At 40.9% G+C, this 27,782-nt stretch overlaps 1 protein-coding gene across 1 annotated transcript; it reads right to left on the bottom strand.

Moving 5' to 3' along the window:
* Positions 1–3,292: 3,292 nt before the first annotated feature.
* GABRP (gamma-aminobutyric acid type A receptor subunit pi) lies at positions 3,293–24,042 on the bottom strand. The gene is made up of 10 exons (XM_069956810.1): positions 24,029–24,042; positions 20,321–20,418; positions 15,309–15,376; positions 13,732–13,949; positions 12,908–12,990; positions 10,779–10,916; positions 10,478–10,630; positions 8,545–8,741; positions 4,238–4,378; positions 3,293–3,598 (listed from the first exon to the last, which is right to left on the bottom strand). The coding sequence occupies exons 1-10, from the start codon at positions 24,040–24,042 to the stop codon at positions 3,293–3,295; spliced, it is 1,416 nt and encodes a 471-aa protein (XP_069812911.1).
* Positions 24,043–27,782: the final 3,740 nt, after the last annotated feature.

Here is a 27,782-nt window from a genome sequence, read left to right as displayed (position 1 = left end):
TTGGGGGGTTCCTGTGTCTACGTAATGCACTATATGGTAACAGCGACATGATACAATTATTCTATAGGTCAGCCCGAACACAACCCACATGCAGGTTACACAGATTCTCTAATGTTATATATTTTTTTTAAATGAAATCCTTTGTTTTGGCAATTAATTATAAATAAAATGGGCCTATTGTGACTCTTATAACAGTTTTATTTTTTCACCTACGGGGCTGTATGGGGTGTCATTTTTTCCGCCATGATCTCTAGTTTTTATTAATACCATATTTGTGAAGATCGGACGTTTTGATCACTTTTTATTAATTTTTTTATATATATAATGTAACATAAAATCGGTAATCCGCGCACTTTTTTCCCTCTTTTCGTGTACGCCGTTTACCGTTCGCAATGACGCTTGTTATATTTTAATAGATCGGACAATTACGCACGCTACGGTATATTATATGTTTATTTGTTTATTTATTTTTATATGTTTTATTTATATAATGGGAAAGGGGGATGATTTAGACTTTTATTGGGGGAGGGGTTTTGGGGTAGTGTGTTAGTGTTTTTAACTTTTTTTTTTTTAAACATTTGAAGTCCCTTTGGGGGACTTTTACATTCACTACTTGGATTTTTACACTGATGAATGCTATGCCATAGGCATAGCATTGATCAGTGTTATCGGCGCTCTGCTCATTGAGCCTGCCTGTGCAGGCTCAGTGACCAGAGCGCCGATCGGACCGCGCGGAGGCAGGTGAGAGACCTCCGGCGGCCCGTTTTACCGATCGGGACCCCCGCAGTCACACTGCGGGGTCCCGATCGGTAAGTGACAGGGGACTCCCCCTGTCACTTACACTTAAACGCCGCGGTCGCGCCGCGATCGCGGCATTTAAGGAGTTAATGACACGCGGCAGCGCGATCGCTGCAGCGTGTCATTACCGGTGAGGTCCCGGCTGCTGATTGCAGCCGGCCCCCACCTGCTGTGAAGCGCGCTCCGCTCCGGAGCACGCTTCATAGCGTGAGAAACACCCAGGGCGTACAGTTACGCCCTAGGTCGTCTGGAGACAGACTTCCATGGCGTAACTATACGCCCTGGGTCGTCTAAGGGTTAAAGTAGGCTTTGTTTTTTTGCAGGACAGGTTTATGTAGGTGCTATTCTTTGGTATAAGAGTTCTGTTGATTTGAAAACTAAGGCACTTCCTGCCTGAATAAACCAGTAATAAGAGTAATGCTAAGTTTACACAAGGCGATTATTGGCCCGATCGTACGATAAACGATTTCGCAGTAACGATTTTTTTTAATAATGATCAGCGTTTAGACAGCACAATATATTGTATGGAAAAATCTTTTGCGATCGTTTTGCGATCGCGCGCCCGCAGCCCGGCCCCCCCTCTGAGCGGTGGTAATCAGAGCGGCGGCGGGGGTGGCCGTACTGCGAGCGGGGGGCCGGGCAGCGGGCGGGGCTGCGGGCGGCGGGCAGCCGGACTATCGCGCGACGACTGTTTAAACGGAACGATCAGCAAATTTTTTGCGAACGACGAACAATGATTTAAGAACCTGTTAAAAATCAAAATGTACGATTTCTCGCTCGTCGTTTGATCGTTCGCTGCGTTTACACGTACGATTATCGTTCGAATTCGATCGTTATCGTGCAAATTTGCACGATAATCGTTCCGTGTAAACCCAGCAGGGTCCTTTTACACAGGAAGATTATCCGACAGATTATCTGCCAAAGATTTGAAGCCAAAGCCTGGAATGGATTTGAAAAGAGGATAAATCTCAGGCTTTCCTTTATGAGCTGATCTCTGTTTATAGTCTGTTCCTGGTTTTGGCTTCAGATCTTTGGCAGATAATCTTTTTGTGTAAATGGACCCTTGTGCAGCTGCAGCATCTGGTGACCTGGCAGGTGAGTATGCATTTTGTTTTTTTATTTTATATGCAACTAGAGGTCATAATAATAATAATATTTATTTGCCAACAGATTCTGCAGTCCTTAAAAAGCTGCACTGCCTTTGTGCTGCATATTCAAAAAAATAATCTTTCTGTCTGAAACATCCAGTTTGAACACAGATGAAAAAACAGGATGTGAACAGAGCCTTCTAATTTTATACAGTTGTATCTAATTTGCACTCTGAGGGCATCTTGTGGTTGAAAGTGAATATCACATCCAACATTTTTGTACTACATTCCATGGATGTGATCTGAGGACATCTGGTGATAGAAACATGTTATTGCAATGACAAAATAATATATTGAGATTTTGCAGGTCAATACTATTACAGTGATATTGCAGTATTATTACAGTGATACCAAATTTATATAATTTATATTATTATTTTTTTTTCATCTATGGAGTATAATTATTATTTTTTTTTTTGCCATGAGTTTTTTTTTTTATTGTACCAGTTTGGGGTAGATGGCGCATTTTGTTCTATTTTATCTGATATATGATATGACCAAAAATCATTAAATCTGGCATTTTGTATTGTTTTTCATTTATGGAATTCACCATTTGCAATTAATAACATTGTATTTTAATAGTTCATAGTACATTAATCAGCTTCAGGACGAGGCCAAGTTTCCTGCCTGAATGTACCAGTAATACGAATAGTGCAGCAGGGACTGTATAGTGCAGCGTCAGCTGACAGGTTAGTATGCCTTTTGCTTTTTTTTTTATTTTACCTGCACCTAGAGGTATTAAAAAAACCCCTCTATGTGTGGAATATTAAATTTGAACATAGATAATAAGCAGGATGCGAACAGAGCCTTCTATTTTTCTATACTTGTATCTAAGTTGTACTCTGAGGGCATCTTGTGGTTGAATGTGAATATCGCATCCAACATTTTTGTACTACATTCAATGTATGTGTTCTGAGGACATCTAGTGATAGAAACATGTTATTGCAATTACAAATCAGTATAATGAGATTAATTTTGTGCAAATGTTCCATCCCCAAAATAAGAACTAACTCTTTTATTTTTTTATGTTATCTTTATTCTGCAAGTCAATATTATTACAGTGACACCCAAGTTTTATAATTTATGTTTTACTAATTTTAAAAAGAAAAATGAATCACCTCAGCACTACAAAATATAGGACTTCACTGATAGAACTTTTGCTAACGCCTAACGCAGTAGGCTCTCATTCACATGGTGGTGCTCTGCAACATATGTAGCTTGTACAGTCCAATTCACACAATAAGGATAAATCTCCCCCAATGTCTTTTCTCCTGATGGACAACATAGAAGGATTGGCTTGGGTGTTTGTAGTATAGATAAAGAAGTGTAGCTTGAGTAGAGTAGGTTTAAGTGACTATCTTGTGGCCTTGCCTAATAGGTGCAGATTTCTGCTGGGTTAACTTGTAGTGTGACTTGTGTAGAAGAAGCAGCTCATTCTCACGGTTAAGACTATGAGGAGATAAGAAGAAGACCACCTTTTTCCAGAAGAGCTCACAGAGTGTCAGGTCTGGTAGTACGAGTCCCAAGGTTGAATAACTGGGCAAAGCTAACCCCTCAAGGTTTCCCGAGTAGGTCAAGCAGGTTCCAATGGAGTACTTCAGCTTAGGCTCTTTGCTCAACTGCAGACTAATCCCTTTTCTGGATAGTCCTGACTAGATCCAAGATGGTTATCCTAGGTGTAGGTAGGCTTATCCAGGTGACAGTTACCCCACCTTTGGGTTTAGCACTGCATACTCTTTCTCTCACAATACTCCAACATAACTATTGTGTCTTTCTCCAACTCCAACTAACAGAAGACTAACTAGAAGACCCCTCCCACTAGGAACTAACTATCCTATATAAGAGTGACCGGGACTAACCTCTTATTGGTGGGGAAAGTGCTAGAACGGGTGAAGAGTGATAGGTGAAGAAGTTTGATTCACTCAAGCAAATAGGATACAGCAGAGTGAGACACCGAGTGTTGATAATAGAGTAGAATATAAGCTTAGTGGCACACCCGTACTAGAACACTACAACAGCACTGTGTGGAACTGCAATCTGTGGTGTGCCAACCATCTCCGACCTGGGAGATGGCAATCACAACAAGTGAGTAACCCCCAGTTTTGCACTAATATATGCAAAAAATATGGATTCTTCCTTTACATATAGAGGTAATATGACCAGTAGAATACGTTAACAATGAAAAATACTAGGGGGAAAGTCACTCTGGAGTAGTAATCAATCTTTTCAGGATTTTGCACTGTAAAAAAAATGGTTGACATGTGTAACCGTTCCCTTATTTTTAACCACACATCCAAATGAACTCTGAAATGACTTGGATTTGTTGTTAATTTCAAGATGTTCTTTTCTATATCATCATCTTTTGTGCTTTTTTCCTTTGAATCATTGGTAATTAGGGTAACATTGTTATCCTCACATTCTTCTGGTGAAACCTATAAAATAGCAAAATAGTTATTGGAAAATCTTTAGTAGGTAGTAGAGATAAGTGTGCAGTATGGACTGGGGACTCCAATTAGGGTCATTGGTGTCAGTGGACCTGGCTCCTGAGCCATTTACATACAGAACCTGTATGCTTATATACTGTATATCGCCTACTATCACAAATATATTTGGTTTACTAGACTTTTTGTTCCACACAAGGTGGTCCTACACCTTGTTTTGGTTCTCTGTCTATATATTTATTTATCTTTAAAGCTTCTAAATGCCCCTTCTTGCCCACATTGAAATAGCATCCAATTGAAGTCAGCTAAATTATCTTTTCATGAGGTCAAGGCAATGAAAAAAGAGAGTCACCATCTATTGGGAGACCTTTACTACAAAGTATAGTCTTCCTTCTACTCTTTAAACCTGTACAACTACAGGTAAAATCAAAGGTTTACATGCACATAAGTTAAAGTAGTTAAAACCACCTTCCCCTATTTCATAACAATGAAGGATACCTTTCTCTATATCAGAATTCTAGTAAGCCAAAATTTTACATTCACGAAGTTCATCGTATCTTTGAATAGCATATAAAAAGTCTTTCTTGCAGAAACAGCGCAACATTTGTCCTCATGCATACATCTGTGATTACTATATGCAGTTGACAGTATATACCAGGGGAGAGGGAGCCCAACTACCGTGAAGCCCTGCCTAGGGGACACTGTCCACTGTCATAACTTGGATGAGATAACGGATTGCAAAAATTCCCCCATAGAAGTCTATGAGATTTGTGTTTTTCAAGAATTGCACGGATCTAACATCTGTACATTTGTTCAATCCGTGAAAAACACGGATGTGATGTTATCAGTGTCATTTAAAAGCTTTTAACAGATCCTTGAAAAACATGGACACGGATGCAAATCAGATACAAAATGGATGTTTTTTTTCACAGATCACAGAGGTAGATAGCGGACTTCATCCACTGAACATGTGGATGCAGCCCAAGAGATGTGGCCTAAAGTACCATGCACTCCTCATGTGCCAAAAGTACAAAGCTGCTGAACGAATAAAATACATTTTTATTGTCTTGCTTGGAATAACTAAGTCTATATCATAAAAATGAAAGTCTGTCTGTCTGTCTGTCTCGTATAGACTTCCAAACGCCTGAACAGTTTGACCCCAAATTTGGCACACAGATACATTGGGTGCCCGGGCAGGTTAGGGGGAAGTCCTTTCCCCACCAGATGTACAGGAGGGGAGGGGGAGGGGGAGGGGGAAGAGCGCCCCATAGAGATGAATGGGAAAATCTCCACACTGCACACACAGGTGATATAATTAGCTGCAGCTGTAATGGCAGTTGGAAGCCTTAGCAACCAATAGGATTACTCCTTTCATTTTCATAGGGAGCTGGAATCTGATTGGTTGCTAGGACGGCTGCCTCACAATATCCACAGAAATAAAAACAGTAAGGGTGCCTTCACACCTACCGGATCCGCAGCCAATTTCACGCTGCGAAATTCGCTTGGGATCCAGTGTATACATGGGGAATGTATACAGTAAGAGGGTGTTAGGGAATGTATACAGCAAGGGGGCTACCTGCAGGGGGGAGTGTATACAGCATGGGGCTACCTGCAGGGGGATGTGTATACAGCATGGGGCTACCTGCAGGGGGGAGTGTGTACAGCATGGGGGCTATCTGCAAGGGGGCAGTGTATACAGTATGGGGGATACCTGCAGGAGGGAGTGTATACAGTATGGGGGCTATCTGCAAGGGGGGCAGTGTATACAGTATGGGGGCTATCTGCAAGGGGGGCAGTGTTTACAGTATGGGGGATTCCTGCTGGAGGGAGTGTATACAGTATGGGGGCTACTTGCAGGGGGGGAGTGTATACAGTATGGGGGCTACCTGCAAGGGGGGAGTGTATACAGTATGGGGGCTACCTGCAAGAAGGGGGGTGCGTATAGAGTATGGGGGCTACCTGCAAGTGGGGGAAGTGTATAGAGTATGGGGGCTACCCGCAGGGGTGGGGGTGTATACGGTATAGGGACTACCTGCAAGGGGGGGGTGTATAGAGTATGGGGGGCTACCTGCAGGGGGGAGTGTATACAGTATGGGAGCAACCTGCAAGGGGGGTGCATATAGAGTATGGGGGCTACCTGCAAGTGGGGGAAGTGTATAGAGTATGGGGGCTACCCGCAGGGGTGGGGGTGTATACGGTATAGGGACTACCTGCAAGGGGGGGTGTATAGAGTATGGGGGGCTACCTGCAGGGGGGGAGTGTATACAGTATGGGAGCAACCTGCAAGGGGGGTGCATATAGTGTATGGGGGCTACCTGCAAGTGGGGGAAGTGTATAGAGTATGGGGGCTACCTGCAGGGGTGGGGGTGTATACGGTATAGGGACTACCTGCAAGGGGGGGTGTATAGAGTTTGGGGGGCTACCTGCAGGGGGGGAGTGTATACAATATGGGAGCAACCTGCAAGGGGGGTGCATATAGTGTATGGGGGCTACCTGCAAGTGGGGGAAGTGTATAGAGTATGGGGGCTACCCGCAGGGGTGGGGGTGTATACGGTATAGGGACTACCTGCAAGGGGGGGTGTATAGAGTTTGGGGGGCTACCTGCAGGGGGGGAGTGTATACAATATGGGAGCAACCTGCAAGGGGGGTGCGTATAGTGTATGGGGGCTACCTGCAAGTGGGGGAAGTGTATAGAGTATGGGGGCTACCCGCAGGGGTGGGGGTGTATAGAGTATGGGTGCTACCTGTGAAGTGTAGTGTATACAATGTGGGGGCAACCTGCAAGAAGGGGGGCAGTGTTTAGAGTATCGGGGCTACCTACAGGGGGGGGGGGGTGGAGTGTATACAGTATAGGGACTACCTGCAAGGAGGGGTGGGGGGTGTATACAGTATGGGGGACTACCTGTGAAGTGGAGTGTTTACAGTATGGGGGCAACCTGCAAGAAGGGGGGCAGTATATAGAGTATGGGGGCTACCTGCAGGGGTGGAGTGTATACAGTATAGGGACTACCTGCAGGGGGGGTGTAGAGTATGGGGGCTACCTGCAAGTGTGTATAGAGTATGGGGGCTGTCCGCAGGGGTGGGGGGTGTATACAGTATGGGGGGCTACCTGTGGGGGAGTGTATACAATATGGGGGCTACCTGCAGGGAGGGAGTGTATACAGTATAAGAGTACCTGCAGGGGGGGGGGAGTGTATACAGTACGGGGTCTACCTGCAGGGGGGTGTATACAGTATTAGAAACTTTGAAACCTCTTCTGTGTTGTCCTTACCAAGAATGAAAGGTAGTGCCTAAGAGGGCCAGATTATGATGATGCAGGATTATGTATGCCCTTATTTTTATAAGCTGCAGGTTTTCTGCACATACACACACACACACACACACACACACACACACACACACGGTCTGCAATCGGCAGGGGGGGGGATACCCCCAAACTACACACTACAGGTATACAGGACCCCAGAATTATACACTACAGGTATACAGCACCTCCACCAACTATATACTACAGGTACACAGGACCCAACTAACACTGTCAATGTTGTATATAACCAGGCTCAGCATAACACTACCAATGTTGTACATAACTAGGCTGTATATAACACTGCTAATGTTGTATATAACCAGGCTGTATATAACACTGCCAATGTTGTATATAACCCTGCTGTATATAACACTGACAATGTTGCATATAAACAGGCTCAGTATAATACTGTTAATGTTGTATACCAGGCTGAATACTGTATAACACTGCCAATGTTGCATATAACCAGGCTGTATATACTACTCACAATTTTGTATATAACAAGTCTCTGTATATAAAACTGACAATGTTGTATATAACCAGGCTCTGTATACAGTCTGATCACATGATGACATCTCAGTTTGGCTATTAGGTATTTAGGATGTTTAAAGTCTTTAGTTTATTTCTAACCTACAATTTACATAAACAGTGCAAAACTGTCAGGGTATATAGCATATAAAGGGGTATATAGGGCTCCTGGCGATTTCCCCTTAACCAAAAAAACAAGGGCATAGATTGGCCCCCTGGGCGACCTTGGAAAAAATCTAATTAACACACTGACACTTTATACCCGGGCAGCGCTAGGTACATTTTCTAGTAATAACTAAAAGGGAGCTTTGGTTTTTCATACCTTTTTTTCTCTTTCTTTTAAGGAAGCCTGTTTTTCAGTGCAGTAATGAATAATTGCATACTCTAGTAATGCACCAAAAACAAAACTAAAGCAAATACCAAGGTACACATCAATTGCCTTTATGAAGCAATTGGTAGTAGGAAAGGTGGAACGAGATCCCATTAAAATGGTTGTCATGGCTAATACAGTTGTAACTCCTGAAATGAAACAAAAAAATTATGAGTAATACAGATTTATGCTATGTTCACACTACGTAAGTTTTCCGGGGCGTAGCGCGTTCCGTGAATAAGCGGCCGGAGACTTACGTAGTTTGCGTGTAATGGAAAGTATACGAAGTACGGCTGCACAGTTCACACTATGTAAGAACTTACGCCCGGATCGTACGTGGCGGCGTAAAAAATTACCAGACCATTGTTTGCGGACGAAAATGCCGTAACTTACGCCTGTAGCATTACATGCGGTCCCGTACGTAGTGGTGATTTCTTTATTTTTGCAGCTTTTTGTGCCGATCCAAAAGGTTCTGTGGGGTGTCCGGGGCTAGGCAAAGATTTCCAAGTAAAAGACCGCTGTCAGATCGCTACGTAGGGCGCTCAAGAAGTGTAAGTAGACTTCGGGCGTAAGTTCGCGGTCCGTACGTAGCCGGCCGCAAGTAGCGTAAATCTCCGGCCAGAGTTTACTGCGTATATGTCCAGCCGCGAAAATATACGGCTGGACATATACGCAGTGTGAACATAGCCATATAGGGTACCTAGTGTGAACCCAGCCTGTGGGTGGTGGTACCGATAATCCGGGTGGGTCAATTGCAACTCAGGACTACCATGACAATAGCCCAAGGTACCCATCACAACCCAGCAGGTCACTGACCATTTTGGGGAACAGTACAAGCCGGCCGTACACAAAGCAGGTACCAACATCACACCTGTGTGCTGGACTAGCACTTGTGTCACGACAACCACCATCACTATCCATGTACTACTACTACCACCGTGTAGGAGACCACCACACATATTGTACAGTAGATACACAAAGAAATTATGGGCATAAGATCTGAATCCTTACAAAAATATTTTATTTACCATGATTGTATTAATGAAATGATAGAAACAATGTTTAAAAATTATGAATAAAAGGTATATACATTTTTAAAAACAACCAAATTCCAATAAAATTTCATATATATTATAACAGACCACATAGACTGAATGGATCAACATATACTGAGTGCCACAAGATTATCTAGTAAAGTACCAGTATAGTTGTAAACATAGACTTAATTGGGTAAACCTCTATTCAACCAGTATTGTACCAAAATATGAAGAGAAAAACACCTTTTATCACCTATGAGTTATCACCTCATAGAGAGGCCCGGTAGGTATATAAGGGAGACAGGGATTTAGGAGGGCAGTTCCCTGAGGAAGCCCGGTTGAGGCGAAACGTACGTAGGGACTAAAGGTGTTTTTCTCTTCATATTTTGGTACAATATTGGTTGAATAGAGGTTTACCCAATTAAGTCTATGTTTACAACTATACTGGTACTTTACTAGATAATCTTGTGGCACTCAGTATATGTTGATCCATTCAGTCTATGTGGTCTGTTATAATATATATGCAATTTTATTGGAATTTGGTTGTTTTTAAAAATGTATATACCTTTTATTCATAATTTTTAAACATTGTTTCTATCATGTCATTAATACAATCATGGTAAATAAAATATTTTTGTAAGGATTCAGATCTTTTGCCCATAATTTCTTTGTGTATCTATCATTTTGGTGGGTTTGTCTGTGTATATTGGTAGAGAGACACCTAGGGGTACAAAATAGTATTGTGCTGTATAGACACTGAGGATATTTGGTCTCTCTACTGTGAACCTTTTTGTATATACATATTGTACAGTGTAGTATTTAGTTTTCATTAAATTGCAGTATCTTACCAAAGCATGTTCTTGCTGGGACAGAATTTTGAGAAATCCAAAAGGAAATCCATGATAAGACTACAAGCAAAGAAGATGGAATATAGGTTTCCAAGATGAAGTAAAGAATGTTTCTTTTGAGCACAAAACATAAGGTAAGTCTAGGGTAAATACCTGTGGAAACAAAATAGTAATGATAAGGTTACACTTTGTGAGACCACTCCTGAATGTTCCTGAAATGTAGCTCATACATAGATTAAAAAATCCAAGTCTGTTTTTTGTACACACCATATTTTTTAGTTGAAACCCAAAATGTTCTCACCAGTTTCATCTTTTCCAGTGGTGACTTCTGTATAGTATTTTTCAACAGTATACTGTGCAAGTTTCAACGTTTCCATGCCATGAATTGAATCATTTCCTCTCATCCATTTATATACAAGGTCTTTAACATTATATCCCCCTAGGTACAAAATTATAAACAGAATTAGATTTGAGAAAGATGTCATCTAAACTTTTTTATTACATGGCACTCTTTACCATAAAACAAAATAAATCAGAGTGACAAATCTGGCACTGAAAACACGATTTAAAGGGGTTATTCAATCTTATAAAACTGATGGATTATCCTCAGTATAGGAAAGAAATGATAGGTCAGTGGGAGTTGAAATCTTGTCATGATCGATTGATTATTTGAAGGGGATATGGTTCTTGGGTGAGTGCTTCAGCGACTTCACTGTTTACCAGCACTCATACCTTCCTTACAATCCTTTTAGTGGTTGTGCATAGTGCCGTAGCTCTGCCCCTTTTACCAGATGAGCTGCAAGGTATTGCAGCTTTAACATTTAAGTGAAAGTGTGGTGATTCAAGGAGAAACCCTGGTAAACACTGAAGGCCCTATTCCACCAACGGATCTGACGACAGATTGTCTGCCAAAGATTTGAAGCCAAACCCAGGAGTGGATTTAAAAAGAGGAGAAATCCAGTCTTTCCTTTATGACCTGTTCTCTGATTATAGTCTGTTCCTGGGTTTGGCTTCAAATCTTTGGCAGATAATCTGTTGTCAGATCTGTTGATGGAATAGAGGCAGCTCCAGCTCATCCATGAGTCTCAGGACCCCAAGCAGCTGATCGCCAATGATGCCAAAAGTCAGATTTTATAAGGCTGGATAATCCTTACAAACTGTAGGCAAATTGATACTGATATATGTATGAACGCTGAATGAGAAAAATGTCACTTAGGGTATTCCCACACCTTGCGTAGTTTTCTGCATGGTCAAAACTGCACATAGACCTTCAGTGCAGTTCTCTTTACGGGGAGCACACGTTCTTAAAGAAAATCTGTTGTCTGCTGCCATCTCAGAGAGCTGATTAATTAAGTGACAGACCCTCTGATTTTAACTAATGTAACTTTTAGGCTATGTTCACACACAGTATTTTTGCTCAGTATATTGGTCAGTATTTTGGAACTAAAACCAGGAGTGGATTAAATACACAGAAAGGCTATGTTCACACACTGTTGAAATTTTGTAAATGGCCGTCACTTAATGGCAAATAATGGCGGTTGTTTAAAAATAACGGCAATTATTTGCCATTAAATGATGGCCATCCACTAAATTTCAAGTGAGTGAACATAGCCTTTCTGTGTTCTCAATCCACTCCTGGTTTTGGTTGCAAAATACTGACCAAAATACTGAGCAAAAATACTGTGTGTGAACATAGCCTTAACGTATTAGGCTATATTCCCACAGCGTGAGAGACCGGCCTTTCCGTGACCCGGCCAGGTCACGGAACGGCTTATCTCTGAAAAGATCATCCCGGACGGTACTGCAGTACGGGCCGGATGATCTTTTCTGCCGCAATGTTCTGATGCAGGTGCATCTGTGCGCATCCGCATCAGAAATGCCCACTGCACACTACTGAGCGTGTGGCCACAGCCACTCGCTCAATAGTGGGCACTGACATTTCTGCAGCCGCTATTCACTGAATAGCGGCTGTAGAAAACTGACATGTCGGTTCTTTGCGGTGCTGCTAGGGATCCCAACCGGAGCGTATACTATGTGTATACGGTTCGTCCGGGATTCCATAGAAGATAAGGCAGCGTGTCTTTTTGTACAAAGTGCAGGCATCGTTGCCGATTGCAACAACGGCCGTACATTTACGAAAAGATACGCTGTGGGAACATAGCCTAAACATGATTAGTTTACTTTTACACTAGTGTACATTAACCAGTAATCTTCTGATCTCTGTTACAATACACTGCACTACCACTGTAAAGATTGCTCTCTATTGTCTATGGCGGCTGTCTCCTGCAGTCGGACAGAGATCAGTGTGAAGTGCACAGCTGCATATTTTTTGGTTCATTCTAATGATTTGTGGGGGTCTCTGCGACATCAAAAGTTTTTTTTACATTATTGTACATGTATAACAGTTCACAGACTTATTACTATACTTACAGCTCTCCAGTTGCAATTTGCATGTCTGCCTATCCATGGGATATTTGGTGAGGTCCATATTGCAAGCTACAGTTGTTGTAATTCTAAACATAGAACATATAATATCAACAAGATTATCAGTTACAAAGTAGCAGACCTAACATTCCAGGTTCCCCTTTACAATGACACATTTTTTGTCTATACTGGACTAATAAGATAAGTCGTGATCACAATGCAACCATTTTTTTAAAATAAATATTTCACTACTAATTTAGAGGGTAAAGGCATGGAAAATATTATAGGCCTTACCTACTCCAGTGGAATTTTAGGGGGAAAAAAAACAAAATAGCTCTTTCTCAGGACTTTGTTTTTTTTAGATTCCAGCCATTGGAGCGTGACTTTCAATTCATTCATGAAACTTAAAAATCACTGGGGATATAAATAAGGGTCTTTTTACATTAGCAGATTTGTTGGTGCAGATTTGATGCTGTGTTCAGTTATTTAGATAAAATCAGCTGCAGATCCACTGTGAAAAATCCACTGCGATACGGTGTGTGTGAAGCTACCCTTAAAGGGGTTATTTAGCGCTACAAAAAGATACCCATTTTCTTCCAGAGACAACACCACTATTGTCTCTAGTTCAGGTGTGGTTTGCAATTAAGTTCCATTTTCTTCAATGGAACTGAGTAGCAAAACCCCACCTGGAGACAAGAGTGGTGCTGTCTCTGGAAGGAGGTGGCCTTGTTTTTGTAGAGCTGGATAACCCCTTTAAATGGTTAAAATGTTATTGTATTATAGAGAAATACATAGAAAAAATACATTTAATAGTTTCATGTCCAGACTACCTGATAGCGTAAAGCACAGTTCCATTGGAAAAGAGACGAACAAGACGGTTGTCCACAGTAACATCATGCAGGAACGATTTTTTGGAATCTACAATGTATGTATCTGGGACCCAAAGCAATTGCACAAGCCTGGGATCCAAAGTAATACTTTTACTGCCTTCAAATACTAAACGTTCATCTGTCCATCTCTGCCTCAAAAATATTGTGGCTGTATAATCCTGTAAAAAGCATAAATGATATGGTAACTGATTATAAACAAATCGGGAAGCAGAAATATTGAAAGGGAATTGGTGAGTAAAAAAGTTAAAGTGTCTCTGTTGTTTAATTTTTTTTTGCAGAAGTCAATAGTACAGGCGGTTTTAAGAAACTTTGTAATTGGGTTCATTAGCCGAAAAATGCATTTTTATCATGAAAAAGCAGTTTGAAGCTCTTCCCCCTGTCTTCATGGTTCTCTTATGGAGAGGGGAGGGGTTGAAGGAGATGAAGCTCCAAAACAGGACAACAAAGAGTTAATTTACAGCTACATCAGCTACATCCATGACTCCCTAGATCTGCATCAACTTTTCCAGTGACTGGTATCAAAATGGCAAACAATTGGACTTGAGCATGCTTGTATGTTTGCGTCCCATACTCACTTGTATGAGGAATCCATATTCTTTTGTATTCTTCCATGATCTGGCTTGTCCACGAACATCACAGCAGTTGGTACTGACTCCAATTTTAAAGGCACTCTTTCACCTCCAACCCACCCTTCTCAAAACCATAAACTAAAGTTGTTTGTATGTAGGATAAAGGATGCTGATCCAAATCTGTAATTTGTAGCTTTCTACTCCTTTGCATTTCACCATTGTAAGCCTACAAACTGGGCATTTGGATGCATAGAGAGGACTACTAAGACTCCTACATTTGTGGCTTATAGCAAAGGAATGCAAGAACATAGCAAAATAAACATTGCAGATGTAGAATCAGCGTTGTAAACTCTACTGATGTATAATGTACTGATAACTTAAGTTTTGCAGGTGTTTTGGAGATGAGAGTCTCTTTAAGCACTAGGGTACTGTGAAAACCATATCAATGTGCCTCAATTTTGTCTGTCATGTAAGAAAATGGCTTACAACATACAAAAGGTTGGAGAACACTGCACTAAACTTCTGATACCAATAGTTAGGGTATCGTGATATAGTCAGCAGGTTCCTTTCAGCAACAGCTGGAGCACTCAGAAAAAGCTAAATTCTGGTGGTCTGTCACTTGGTTACCTGAAATTCTAATGGTAATATGGAGGTTTGGAGACTTCTGGAAAACCCACCCACATCTGTTTGTTTTTCTCTTGAATATAAAAAAAAAAACTTTGGAGAAAAAACAGAGATGGTAGCACATCCATATCTTATTACTGATCGCTCTGCTCTGCTGTAACTAACTCCTGATGTAGTATGTATTGCTGAGGAGCAGAGCGATCAGTGATAAGTATATGGATGTGCAACCATATCTGTTTTTTCTTCAGAGAATTATATAAAAAAAACTTTGGCTTTTTAAACCCATCAGTTGAATTATTAATTCTCACCAACTATTTTGCTTACCATGTTGTCTTCTGAAATAGAGGCAATGCTTGCAATTTCCAGAGTCACTGAAATTTTAACAGGCTTTTCTAAATAGAACAAAAACATTGTCGTTCGTTGGTGCCTCACCAATAATAATAATAATAATAATAAAATCAACTTTAATGTATTTATGTACATATCTCTTTAAAAAAACTTGTCATGTCATTTATTTTACTGAAAGAGTAGTAGATGTTAGGAGTATACCTTAAGCAGATGTGGTTGGTAAATCCACAGTAACTGAATGTAACTCTGCTTGGGATGAACACATCTATCCTAAGATAATACTAAAAAAAATATTATAAGGGTAGACTAGAAAGACCAGGTGGTCTTGTTCTGCCAACAGTTTTCTATTCTTCATAGTGTCAGAAGTTTTCTTCAGAGTGGGACCCATTGCTGAGACTCACCACGTATCATTAAAGGGGAAGGGAACTCCAGGTAGAGGTTAAAGAAAATTAAACTTCTGCAGAAGCATAATGCATTACTTACCTGTCTATCCCAGTTTTGAAACTACCAGAAATCTATTTGTTTGGGGGGGGGGGGGGGGGGGGGTTGCTCTGTATTGTGTTACTGTCTTTCCTGGTTTAGCATTTCCCAGAATGCAATGCTTTCCCTCATGTGACCATCACAGCCCCCACCCATTACAATCAGTAAAATTAGTGCTACACCTGCTTCTGGCTGATCAGAGATGGTGAATCAGTCAGGGGATTGGAGAATCCAGCCAAGCCTCCTGTGACATCACGCCCTGCCCCCTGTCTGCATCATCAGCCAACACAATGTGAGACAAAGGCATGTAAGGTTTGTCTCCTAAGGGGCGATAGCAGAAGGAGCAGGAGACAATGTGAATTGGTACAGGGGCCATTTTTTTCACTTCCTAGATTTCTATCAGCTACCAGTGTGGCAGAACCGTACAAGTACAGAAATAGATTGTATAGACACATCTATATAACTTTTAATGTACTTTTAAATCAATCAGGCAGCAGCTCTCGTCCATTTCTATTTGGGACCACTGAAATTTTAAAGCTGAATCTCAGCCACTAATCATAGTTCATTGCAATTCATTTATGACACAAGCTTATGAAGGCTATGTTCACACAATGTTGAAATGACAGATGTTTTTCTGGACAACGATCATTTAGAGACGAAAAGACGGTCTCTAAATGACAGCCATCCGAAAAGATGGCCAAAAATAAACACTGTGGGAACATAACCAAATAGTACAGAGTTCCTATAAAATACTATCACAAAAAACATTATTATAGAAACAACTAAATTATAGAGAGTGTGTATAATATATATAATATGTGTGTGTGTGTAACATTTTATGCAACAATCAATCAAATTATCATGTTCCCAATCCATGTCAGTTGCCACACCATAACAAACATCTTTGTCATGATGAGCCTGGAAGTGCCACCAATGGACATGAATTGGGGGGGCTAAATGTGACCCTATAACATGTGCATAGTATAAAAATATAAAAAACATCCTCCTGTAATAGAAACCACCTATCACTACTTGTTAACTATACCCTGAAGGCTACTGACACTCTTGCTATATGTTAGATCAGGGATGTCCAGGCATGATGGGAATTGTAGTTTTAAAACAGCTGGAGGGCCTGAGTTTGACATGTCTGTGTTAGATGATAGTGTTTCATTTGATTAGATGAAATCCAGCTTTTCTGGTTTACCTCAGTCAAATGTTCCAAGGTTCTATCTATTGAGCAAGGGGTTGGGCAAGTCACATATTGTTAAGTACACTCCCAGAACAATTTTATATATACCGTTTACATGCTGTTATAGTTCATATATCACTTGAAGCGACTCTGTACCCACAATCTGACCCCCCAAACCACTTGTACCTTCAGATAGCTGCTTTTAATCCAAGATCTGTCTTGGGGTGCGTTCGGCAGGTGATGCAGTTATTGTCATAAAAACAACTTTTAATCCGGCAGCGCTGTGTCTAACGGCTGGGGCTTACATTTGTATATGCATTAGGCTGGCACACCCTCTCTGTCCTTCCTCCCCACCCTCCTCATCATTAGGAATGCTCCAGGCAGATTGCTTCCTATTCCCCACCTGTGTGTATAATGAACATGGGCTGGATTGTTAATACACCTGTGCAAAGCTCAAACAGCAGTAAATGTTTCTGGATAATTCCTAATGATGAGGAGGGTGGGGAGGAAGGACAGAGAGGTGGTGCCAGCCTAATGCATATACAAATGTAAGCCCTGGCCGTTAGACACAGCGCTGCAGGATTAAAAGTTGTTTTTAGGACAGTAACTGCATCCCCTGCTGAGCGGACCCCAGGACAGATCTTGGATTAAAAGCAGCTATCCGAAGGTACAAGTGGTTTGGGGGGGACAGATTGTGGGTACAGAGTCGCTTTAATCCTGTATGCTATACTCCTGAGCATTGAAACTGCTTTTTTCTCACGCTTATTAATTGGTTTATAAAAATATTCATCCCTTGATCAGTCTTGTTAAAAGAAAAATATTTTGAACGTTTTTTCTGACATGAACATTTGCATAATAAGTGGATAATTCCTTTGATCTAAACGGGTGTTGTTATCCTTCATACCCCTCGTAAAAGTCTGTACTTGTTTGTGGTCTTGCCATAACTGCAGTATTACCAAAGATGACCACTGGATGTCGCAGTATAGTATAACTGAGCTCCAGAAGTTGCAAAGCTGAAGTATCTCAAGGGTTATTTGTATGTGTATGTACTAGATTCTGTTATCCAGTAGGATCTCTCCTTTCTTCTCTCCTATCCTCTCTTTTCTACCCTCTTTCTCTATTGCACTCTTTTCACCCAACCACATCGCGTCTTAGGAAGTTAGTCCCTTGGGTGAAGGAGGAGTTTTAGCCAAGCTTTGGTAAAGAAAGGACGCAGCTCAGATAGCTCTCTACCGTGGTTCTACCTGGGCGCTGGCCCTCCACCAGGTCCCCTCTACAAGTTCAGTTCTTAGTCAGTACTCCGCAGGGCTAGGACGCAGAACAGTGAGCTCTGACAAACCTCTTTCTTGAAGCACCACACAAGCTGAGTGATGACTGTTAAACCCTTCAGGAGAGGACTAGCCAACAGATCTAGGACAAGGAGTGTAATGCTAGGTATAAATGGTGGCTATTTGAAGCATATTGGCGGCCATTTTATGTGTCATTCTCCATTTCACATCTTTAAAGGTCCTTCACTGATGGATGACCCAGATGACTGTATACATGAGACTTCTAGGTCATCCAACAAGTTTGAAGAAGGCTGTTACTGATTCAATGGAGATAGTTTGCCGAACCAACAGAACGTTTGACCAGCCTCAGATTCAACAGAATATAGTATAGTGCATAGTATCATCTAAACAAGAAAACCTCATATCATTGCATTAGGATTAATCTGTGCATTGTCCCATTGTTTGAGTATTGTCCTCTTAAGGATTAGAACTGGCCATTCTATTCTTTAACATGAAGTAATACAAACAAACAGGACAGAGATCTGTTTATTCTAAACTTAGTGCAGCACTAAAGTGTATGAAGTTATTGATTCTAACTGTGTATAAAACCTGAGAGCTGCAGCCATCTGGGAGAGAGGTTTGGACCTGTGGTAAGGACGCTTCCATAGTGTAGGCCCAGGACTTGGTCTCTGTCAGATCTCTGGAAGCCTCTCCCCAGTTGAAGTTCTATGACAGATGAAGTATCGTTATGTTCCTGGCAGTGATTTGTTCTCTGTCCTGCGCCGATTTGCGGCTGATGTTTGGTTTTGGCCACTTGCGGCTTTGCTTGTGGCTGATACTAGAAGGACAGATGATGTGACTATGCACTAGTGATATTGTAAGTACTTAACCTTTGTATTCATATCTATGCAAAAGTGTACGCAATCTCATACTAAGAACACCTGGTTATTGTATTTCTGATATACCATCTGTATATAATCCTTTTATAGATTTCTATCATCTTTTTAATCATTTGTTTAATAAAATTACGTTGTATCTTAATTGGTCGCCTTCTTTAAATACGTATCTGAACCTTTTGCTCAAGAGTTAGCAAAACAAAGGAGTAACAGTGCAGGACATTATCCACAAGAGGGCCAAAGAGCTAGGAACTGATCCGGGTGGAGCAAAGTTATGTAAAGTCTATGAACTCCATCTCGCAGTGCGGGTGTACTTAGGAAACCCTAACCATTCCACTCATCCCAGGTAACAGGGTCTGGGGCCTGTGTCACCCGTCAGTACGGTTCTGCCAAAGCTAGTGGGCATCAGGTGGTGTGAAGACTATAGGAAAGGTCAAAACACAGGCACATGTTTCTTCTTCCACTTCTACAAAAGTATTCTTCTCTACACTCCAACATCCCGGCAGAGCACATTACTAATTGGGATGAGACTCTCACGGCACTCTCCTCTCTTTTACCTCAGTACAACCTTATCAACTCTACTACATCCTACTCAGCACTTCTCATACAGATCTGGTGGTTCTTTGTGCGTGTATTTATTGAAACTGTATCTCAGTGTATTTTAAGATACGTTGTATTACCTGCTGCACCTTGACAACTAGTAAACCAAGTCAACATTAGTCTGTGATTACTCGCTACCACCTGCACAGCACTAACACCGCAACCATGGGACATTTCCCCTTTCTGTGGGTGGTGGGTGCTACCACTATTCGGGGGGGGGGGGGGGGGGGGGGGGGTTACTACACCGCTCTGGCCACCTATGACATAATCCCAATGAACCCTGCAGCAACCCGACAGGACACCGACCACAAGGGAGAAGGGTACAACCGGTCTTACACTACGAAAGCAGGCGTGCCATCACACCTGTGTGCCTACCAGGCACTGGTGTCATGTGACAAAACCTTTAAGGTCCAGCTGTATCTCAGCCATGCACCACAAGTTGTGGTGTCAAACTTCCATCTAGCAAGTTACCGGCCGTCCCACCGCTACAACATCATCCGGGAGACACCACATAAGCATGCATAAGTATATTGAATAAACAAACTTGATACATACCATTAATATTAGGACGCAAATATTTGTTGTAATTTTTTGTTAGATTTTGAAATCCTGAAAGCTCATCTGTTTCTTCAGCATCTATTGAATATATATCACTGGAATATAAATATAAACCGGTTACAAAACATTTTTACGTCTGTATTTAGAAAAAAAGGGTTAACCCTCATAATTACTGGAACATTAAAGAAGATGTCCTGTACCATCAGGTACCATTGCTGCTTCTTTTTTTTTTTTTTTTACCTTAAACCCTTAAGGACCGGGCTAATTTTTGTTTTTGCGTTTTTGTTTTTACCTCCTTGTGCTTAAAAGGCCATAGCACTTGCATTTTTACACCTACAGACCCACATGAGCCCTTATTTTTTGCGTCACTAATTGTACTTTGCAATGACAGGCTGAATTATTCCATAAAATATGCTGCGAAACCAGAAAAAAATTATATCTGTGGTGAAATTGAAAAAAGAAAACACAATTTTTTTCTTTGGGGGGGGGGGGGGGGGGCTTCATTTTGTCCTATGGAAAACTGACATGATATATATATTCCTCAAGTCGTCACGATTACAACCATATGTAACATGCATAACTTTTATTTTATTTGATGGCTTGTAAAAAATTCAAACCATTGTTAACAAATATATGTTCCTTAAAATCACTCTATTCCCAGGCTTATAGCGCTTTTATTCTTTGGTCTATGGGGCTGTTTGAGGTATAATTTTTTTGCGCCATGATGTTGTCTTTCTGTCAGTACCTTGATTGCGCATATGCGACTTTTTGATTGCTTTTTATAAAAAATTTTCTGGATTTGATGCGACCAAAAATGCGCAATTTTGCACTTTGGGATTTTTTTGCGCTTACGTCGTTTACCGTACAAGATCAGAAATGGGACAAATTAATAGATCGGGTGATTACACACGCGGTGATACCAAAATGTTTGTTTATTTATTTATTTTTATAAAATGGCAAAAGGGGGGTGATTCAAACTTTTATTAAGGTAGGGAATTTTTTATTAATAAAAACACTTTATTTTATTTTCACTAACAGTAATTAGAAGCCCCCTGGGGGACTTCTATATACACAGCACTGATCTCCCATTGAGATCAATGCTGTGTATATAACAGAGCAATGATCCATCAGATCGGTGCTCTATTATAATGGTCTTCTGCAGACCATCTAAATAGATTGCCGAGCTGGGATCAGCGCCATTCCAACGCTAAGCCCCGGTTGGCTCATTACAACGGATCTCCCCTCCGCGATCGCATCCCCCAGTAGACACCAGGGCACATATACTATTCAAATGCAGCTGTCAACTTTGACAGCTGCATTTGAATAGTTAAAGCGGCTATCCAGCGCTACAAAAACATGGCCACTTTTCCCCTACTGTTGTCTCCCGTTTGGGTGGGGTTTTGAAACTCGGTTCCATTGAAGTAAATGGAGCTTAATTGCAAACCGCACCTGAACTGGAGACAACAGTAGGGGGAAAAGGGGACATGTTTTTGTAGCGCTGGATCGGCCGCAGCGGTTAAGACCTGTGGTCCCTGGCTGCACATAGCAACCCGGAGACCACGGGCTGCAGAGAGGGCTCACGCTGGGAGCCCTCTCTGTTTACCCTTAACGGCTGCATGACTGGTATACCCGTCATGTGCCGTTAAGGGGTTTTTAAAAGCTGCCCATTTTTCACACTCAACGCCCCTCCTTTCCTGAGCACTGGCCTGACACGCCCCCCCCCCCCCCGCAGTGTAACAAAATTTCCTCCCCTCTGTGATTTGGCTCCATTAGAATCAAGCACCTTCCAAGACAATTTTATATGTACTGTTTACATACTGTTTTCGGCTATGTTCACACTGCGTATGAATCCATTTGTAGATCGTACGCCGCCGTACATGTGCGGCTGAAACTACGGGCGTGGGAAAAATAGGCCCGCAGTACAGTTATACTTCCCTAGCTTGTTTCGAAGCGATCCGAGGCAGGTCATTTACTTGGAAATCTTCGCCCAGCCCCGTAAACCACACAGAACCTTTTGGATCAAAAAATCAAGTTCATTTTGGCTGAAATAAGTACTTCGTATGGGACCGCATGGAAATCCACGGCCGTGAGTTTCAACTTTTTCGTTCTTAAACAATGGTCTTGTTCATTTTTCACGGCGCCGTATACGATCCGGCCATAAGCTAACACGTAGTGTGCACTGCGCGGGCGTATATCGTATACTTTCAAGCGAACGCATCAACCTCAAAACTACGTGCATATATTCGCGGTTCGCACTACGGACAGATTCATACACAGTGTGAACATAGCCTTAAGTCATATATTTCTCAATTATGTATGCTATACTCCTGAACATTGAAACTGCAACACCGGATGGAGCTGCCTGCCCCCAGTGCTACAGGCCGGTCGGTGCTTGCGAAAAGACCAGTGGCATGTGCAGGAACCAGGTGGCGTTTAAAAAAAACAAACAAAAAAACCCTGCATCATTTATGTGCTTACAAACCTTGCTTAAAATTTTTCACCAGGCACACATACCTTGATGAATCTGCTGATTTTTTTGAGCAGTTTCTTTGGCAAAAAAAATTGGCCAAAAAACTATGCCAGGGTCTGAATATTTTGCGCAAAATAAAAAAATCGCACAGGAAAAAATTGACTAAAACAGTACTTAACTTAAACCACGCTACCCTGAGCGAAAAATTTCTAAACTAGCACAAAAATGTTTCATAAATGATGTATACGATTTTACTTCCTTCGCAAAAACACAAATTACACTAGAATAATTAACACCTATATTTTCCACCCCCACAAAGAATAATAAAAACAACATACAGAAATGTATATTAAATATCCATTTTATTAACACAAAAATAAAAAATAATTAAAAACACCCATTCAAATACGGATAGGGGGTACTAGGTATCGGTATATACAGGGCAAGTAGGACAGACAATCAAGATAAGTAGATAAGTAGTCCAATATTAATTTAACTAATGGTATTTTATATAGATGGGATCTGAGGAAAAAACCTAAAAGTTATAATATCATACAAATGTACGGATATCTGCTGTGCCTCACAACCTGTAAAAATATATATACAAAGGACAACCTCAGAGATATAACCATATATCCTAAAATACAAATAAAGTGCAAGTGCAATGAGGTAAAACAGATATATATAGAGATAGATAGCGATAGGTAGCTATATACAGGTTAGATAAACAAAATTAGGCACACAAATATTAAATCCCACTACAGACCCACATCAGTCCACATCATATGCCCTGTGCCGGACCAATGTCAGAAACCCCCATTACCGTGTGCGCCTCGACGCACGTTTCGCTGCTTGCTTTGCCAAGAGTTATTTTAATGGGTGTTAATGGATTTTTGTGTTAATAAAATGGATATTTAATATACATTTCTGTATGTTGTTTTTATTATTCTTTGTGGAGGTGGAAAATATAGGTGTTAATGATTCTCAAATGGTGATTTTCACCCGCAGGAAATACTAACTACTTTGGGGCTTTTTTTTAAGTTTGTAGGTGTATTTACACTAGAATATTGCCACAAACACAATGATAAATGTGCCCCTGAAGGTAGATTCACACGTAACGAATTTGAGGCAATCTGTAGCCATGCATTCTCACAGCAGAATTAAAATGTAACTTTCTTTAACTGATTCTATGCCGGGCCAATAAAAATAATAAACACACCATGCTTACCTGTTACCATTCCTCTGGCATCTTCCGTCTGCTTCTCTGGGTCCCGACTTGCTGAAGGCCTGCTCAGTCAATCACTGCTCTGTCCCACCACAGCCAATGATCGGCTGAGTGGACTGTCAGTGAGCTGGGACCCAAAGAAGCAGACTCTCTCCTGCCAAAGTGTAACAGCAACATACAGGTGCAACTGCTTACCATACATACTCCCCCGGCGTACGCGAACTATTAGCAAACTATTTGATCAAACAGAGTCTACCATGTCACCATGTTAAGGTGTCCTACTCTAGCATTCTCACACTAGCAATGGCCTCTACTGGGCTAAATAAGCCTACAACTGGGCAGATAGGAGCCAAATCTCTATTTATAGCACCCATAGGACATGGGTGGAGTTCAAGCCAACAGGAGGTAGCCACACCAACGCTATAAAACAATAACAGCCAACAGTTTTTATTGTGGGTACAACCTTTATCATGAGGTTATCTGAAGCTGCATGAACCTAGGGGGCTGTTATCCATGTGCTGATTTTTTATTTTATACTGCTACATTTTAACCCCTTAAGGTCAAAGCCAATTTTTGTTTTTGCGCTTTTGCTTTTTCCATTTTATGTTTAAAAGTCCATAGCGCTTGCATTTTTTCACCTAGAGGCTTATATGAGCACTTATTTTTTTGCGAAACCAATTGTACTTTGCAGTGACAGGCATTATTTTTCCATAAAATTTGCTGCGAAACCGGAAAAAAATCATTTGCGCTGTCAAATTGAAAAAAAAAACAACTAATTTGTTTTGATTTCGGGGAGTTTTGCATTTACGCCGTTCGCCCTATGGTAAAACTGACTTGTTATGCATGTTCCTCAAGTTGTTACGATTATAATGATATGTAACATGTATAACTTTTCTTTTATCTGATGGCTTGTAAAAAATTCAAACCATTGTTAACAAATATATGTTCCTTAAAATGGCTCCATTCCCAGGCTTATAGCACTTTTATCCTTTGGTCTATGGGGCTGTGTGAGGTGTCATTTTTTGCGCCATGACATGTACTTTCTATCGGTACCTTGATTATGTATATGTGACTTTTTGATCACTTTTTATTACATTTTTTCTGGATTTGATGCGACCAAAAATGCGCAATTTTGCACTTTGGATTTTTTTGGCGCTGACGCCGTTTACCCTGTGAGATCAGGAATGTGATTAATTAATAGGTCGGGCGATTACGTGCGCGGCGATACCAAATATGTTTATTTATTTGTTTATTTAATAATTTATATTTATAAAATGGGAAAAGGGGGGTGATTTGGACTTTTATTAGGGGAGGGGATTTTTTATTAATAAAAACACTTTTTTTTACTTTTTTTTTTACATAAACTAGAAGTCCCCCTGGGGAACTTGTATATACAAAGCACTGATCTCTCATAGAGATCAATGCTGTGTATATACACAGCAAAGATCCATCATATCGGTGATAGATTGCTATGGCCTGCTGCAGGCCATAGCAATCTATTGCCGAACTGGGATCAGCGTCATTCCGACGCTGAGGCCCGGGCCGGCCAGAAGAACGGATCTCCCCCCCGCGATCGCATAGCGGGGGGGAGATCCGTGCCACTAGACACCAGGGATGTTGTGCATAAAGCACTTCAATGCAGCTGTCAGGTTTGACAGCTGCATTGAAGTGCTTAATTAGCCGGCGAGGCACTGCCCGGCTGCAGATTGCAGCCGGGATCGGTGCCGTTCAGAGCGGGGTCCCGGCGGGTCCCCGCTCTGAACACCCCCCGCGGCACTAAACTAATAAACTTAGTGACAGGTTATTTTTGCATTTTTGTTCTTTTTTCTAAGAACCATAACACTTTAATTTTTTTTTAACTTACAGGGCTGTCTGTGGTCTTATTTTTTGTGCCACAATCTCTAGTTTTCATTGGTACCATATTTGTGTAGATGGGTCGTTTTGATTGCTCTTTATTTTTTTTTCTGATTTATAATGTAAGAAAAATCAGCAGTTCTGGTGCTTTTTTTCATTTACGCGATTCACTGTACACAACACTTTTGTATTTTAATACATCAGACAATTACACACGCTACGATATATAATGTTTTTTTAATGTGTTTTATATATATCATGGGAAAGGGGAGTGATTTAAACTTTTATTTGGGGCTATGTCATTTTTAAAACTTTTTTTTTTTTTTTACACTTTTTAAGTCCCTTTAGGGTACTATTACATGCAATCCTTACATTGCTAACACTGTTCAAGGTTATGCCACTGTATAGCATTGATTGGTGTTATCTGCGATCTTCACATAGAGCCTGCCTGTGACAGATAGGAAAAGTGCCACCAAAAATGGCTGCAAGGTGGGGAAAGCAATGTGGTAGGGATTATGGTTATAAAAGATACAAATAATTGGCTTACTGTATCAATAGACAGAAAATCTATTGCAAATATATTATACTGTATACGTTTTGCTGTATATTTCTTGAATTGTTATATAGTAACAATGTATCTGCCTCTATTCTATGGTAAGTCTATATATATAGTATGTCTATAGTTAGACATTTGCTTGTTATTACCATATCCCCTTTGTTCGTCCTTCAATCCTTCATACGTTGTTTTGTCTGTCTTTGAGTAGGTGAGCATTTTCCTTTCTTCCTACATATTTAGGTGAATAAGAGGAGCCCTGCCTCTATTTTCTACGTCCTGCCTTTACTGCCATACATTGCAAATTTACCTCTTTTGTCATGAATCTTGAAGGAGACAAAACAATTGTTGTGTTTGTATATCCATACCCGCCAGTTCTGCAGTTGCTATGGTAGATTTTGAGTTTTAACATATTGGGGGAGATTTATCAAAGGGTGTAAAATTTAGACTGGTGCAAACTGCCCACAGCAACCAATCACAGCTCAGCTTTCCTTTCAGCACTGCCTAAAGCTGAGCTGTAATTGGTTGCTGTGGGCAGTTTGCACCAGTCTAAATTTTACACCCTTTGATAAATCTCCCCCATTCTGTTTATGTGTTCCTTTGTTCAGTGTCATATAGATTTATTGTGTTATAGAGGCATGGTGGCTCTGTGGTTAGCTGGGTTTGATTTTATTTTCTATTCGTGCTTGTGTGGTTTCTTCTAGGTGATCCAGTTTTCTCCCACAGGGTATATTCACACAGGGTAAAAATAATATAAGTATAAAGCCATTGCGCATAATGATAAAAATGCCCATAATATGGTCTGGAGCCTATACAAATCCACAACAAAGGGTGGATGAGAGTAAATTATGTTACATAGTAAAACCATACATATTGGAAAAACAAAATATATCCAGATTACAAAAGGTAATTTACATACACATGTCCCCCGACGCACGTGTTGCTTTATCAAGGGTGACCGTCGGTGGCCATTTGTACTAAGGACATGATATATGGGTAATATGTATTGACTTGTTTGTGATCTATGCACTTTCATCCACTGCGAGTTATATTATGGTTTTTATATGCCCAGTGCCCAGTACATGTGTATGTAAATTACCTTTTGTAATCTGGATATAGTTTGTTTTTCCAATATGTATGGTTTTACTATGTAACATAATTTACTCTCATCCTTAAAATAGTATTCAAAATAACTAATCATGATTTAAATATTAAATTGCTTAATATTCCTGAACGTAACTTTATATTATGGTTACTCTATGGAAGAGTCTAAGGGGGCATTCACACACAATTACAGTCCAGACGATGTGCTACAGACTGGACTTCGCAACTCCCTATATAATCATTTATTATTATG

Source organism: Dendropsophus ebraccatus, chromosome 1, assembly GCF_027789765.1.
Source record: "Dendropsophus ebraccatus isolate aDenEbr1 chromosome 1, aDenEbr1.pat, whole genome shotgun sequence".
Classification (NCBI taxonomy): domain Eukaryota; kingdom Metazoa; phylum Chordata; class Amphibia; order Anura; family Hylidae; genus Dendropsophus; species Dendropsophus ebraccatus.
This window is presented reverse-complemented; position numbering and strand designations above follow the sequence as displayed.

Excerpts from the sequence above, each read along its gene's own strand:
- GABRP (XM_069956810.1), bottom strand. Across the intron at positions 10,917-12,907 it reads CAAATTGCAACTGGAGAGCT|GGGGATATAATGTTAAAGAC; the intron begins GTAAGTATAGTA and ends TTTTGTACCTAG. Across the intron at positions 10,631-10,778 it reads CACTGGAAAAGATGAAACTG|GTATTTACCCTAGACTTACC; the intron begins GTGAGAACATTT and ends TTGTTTCCACAG.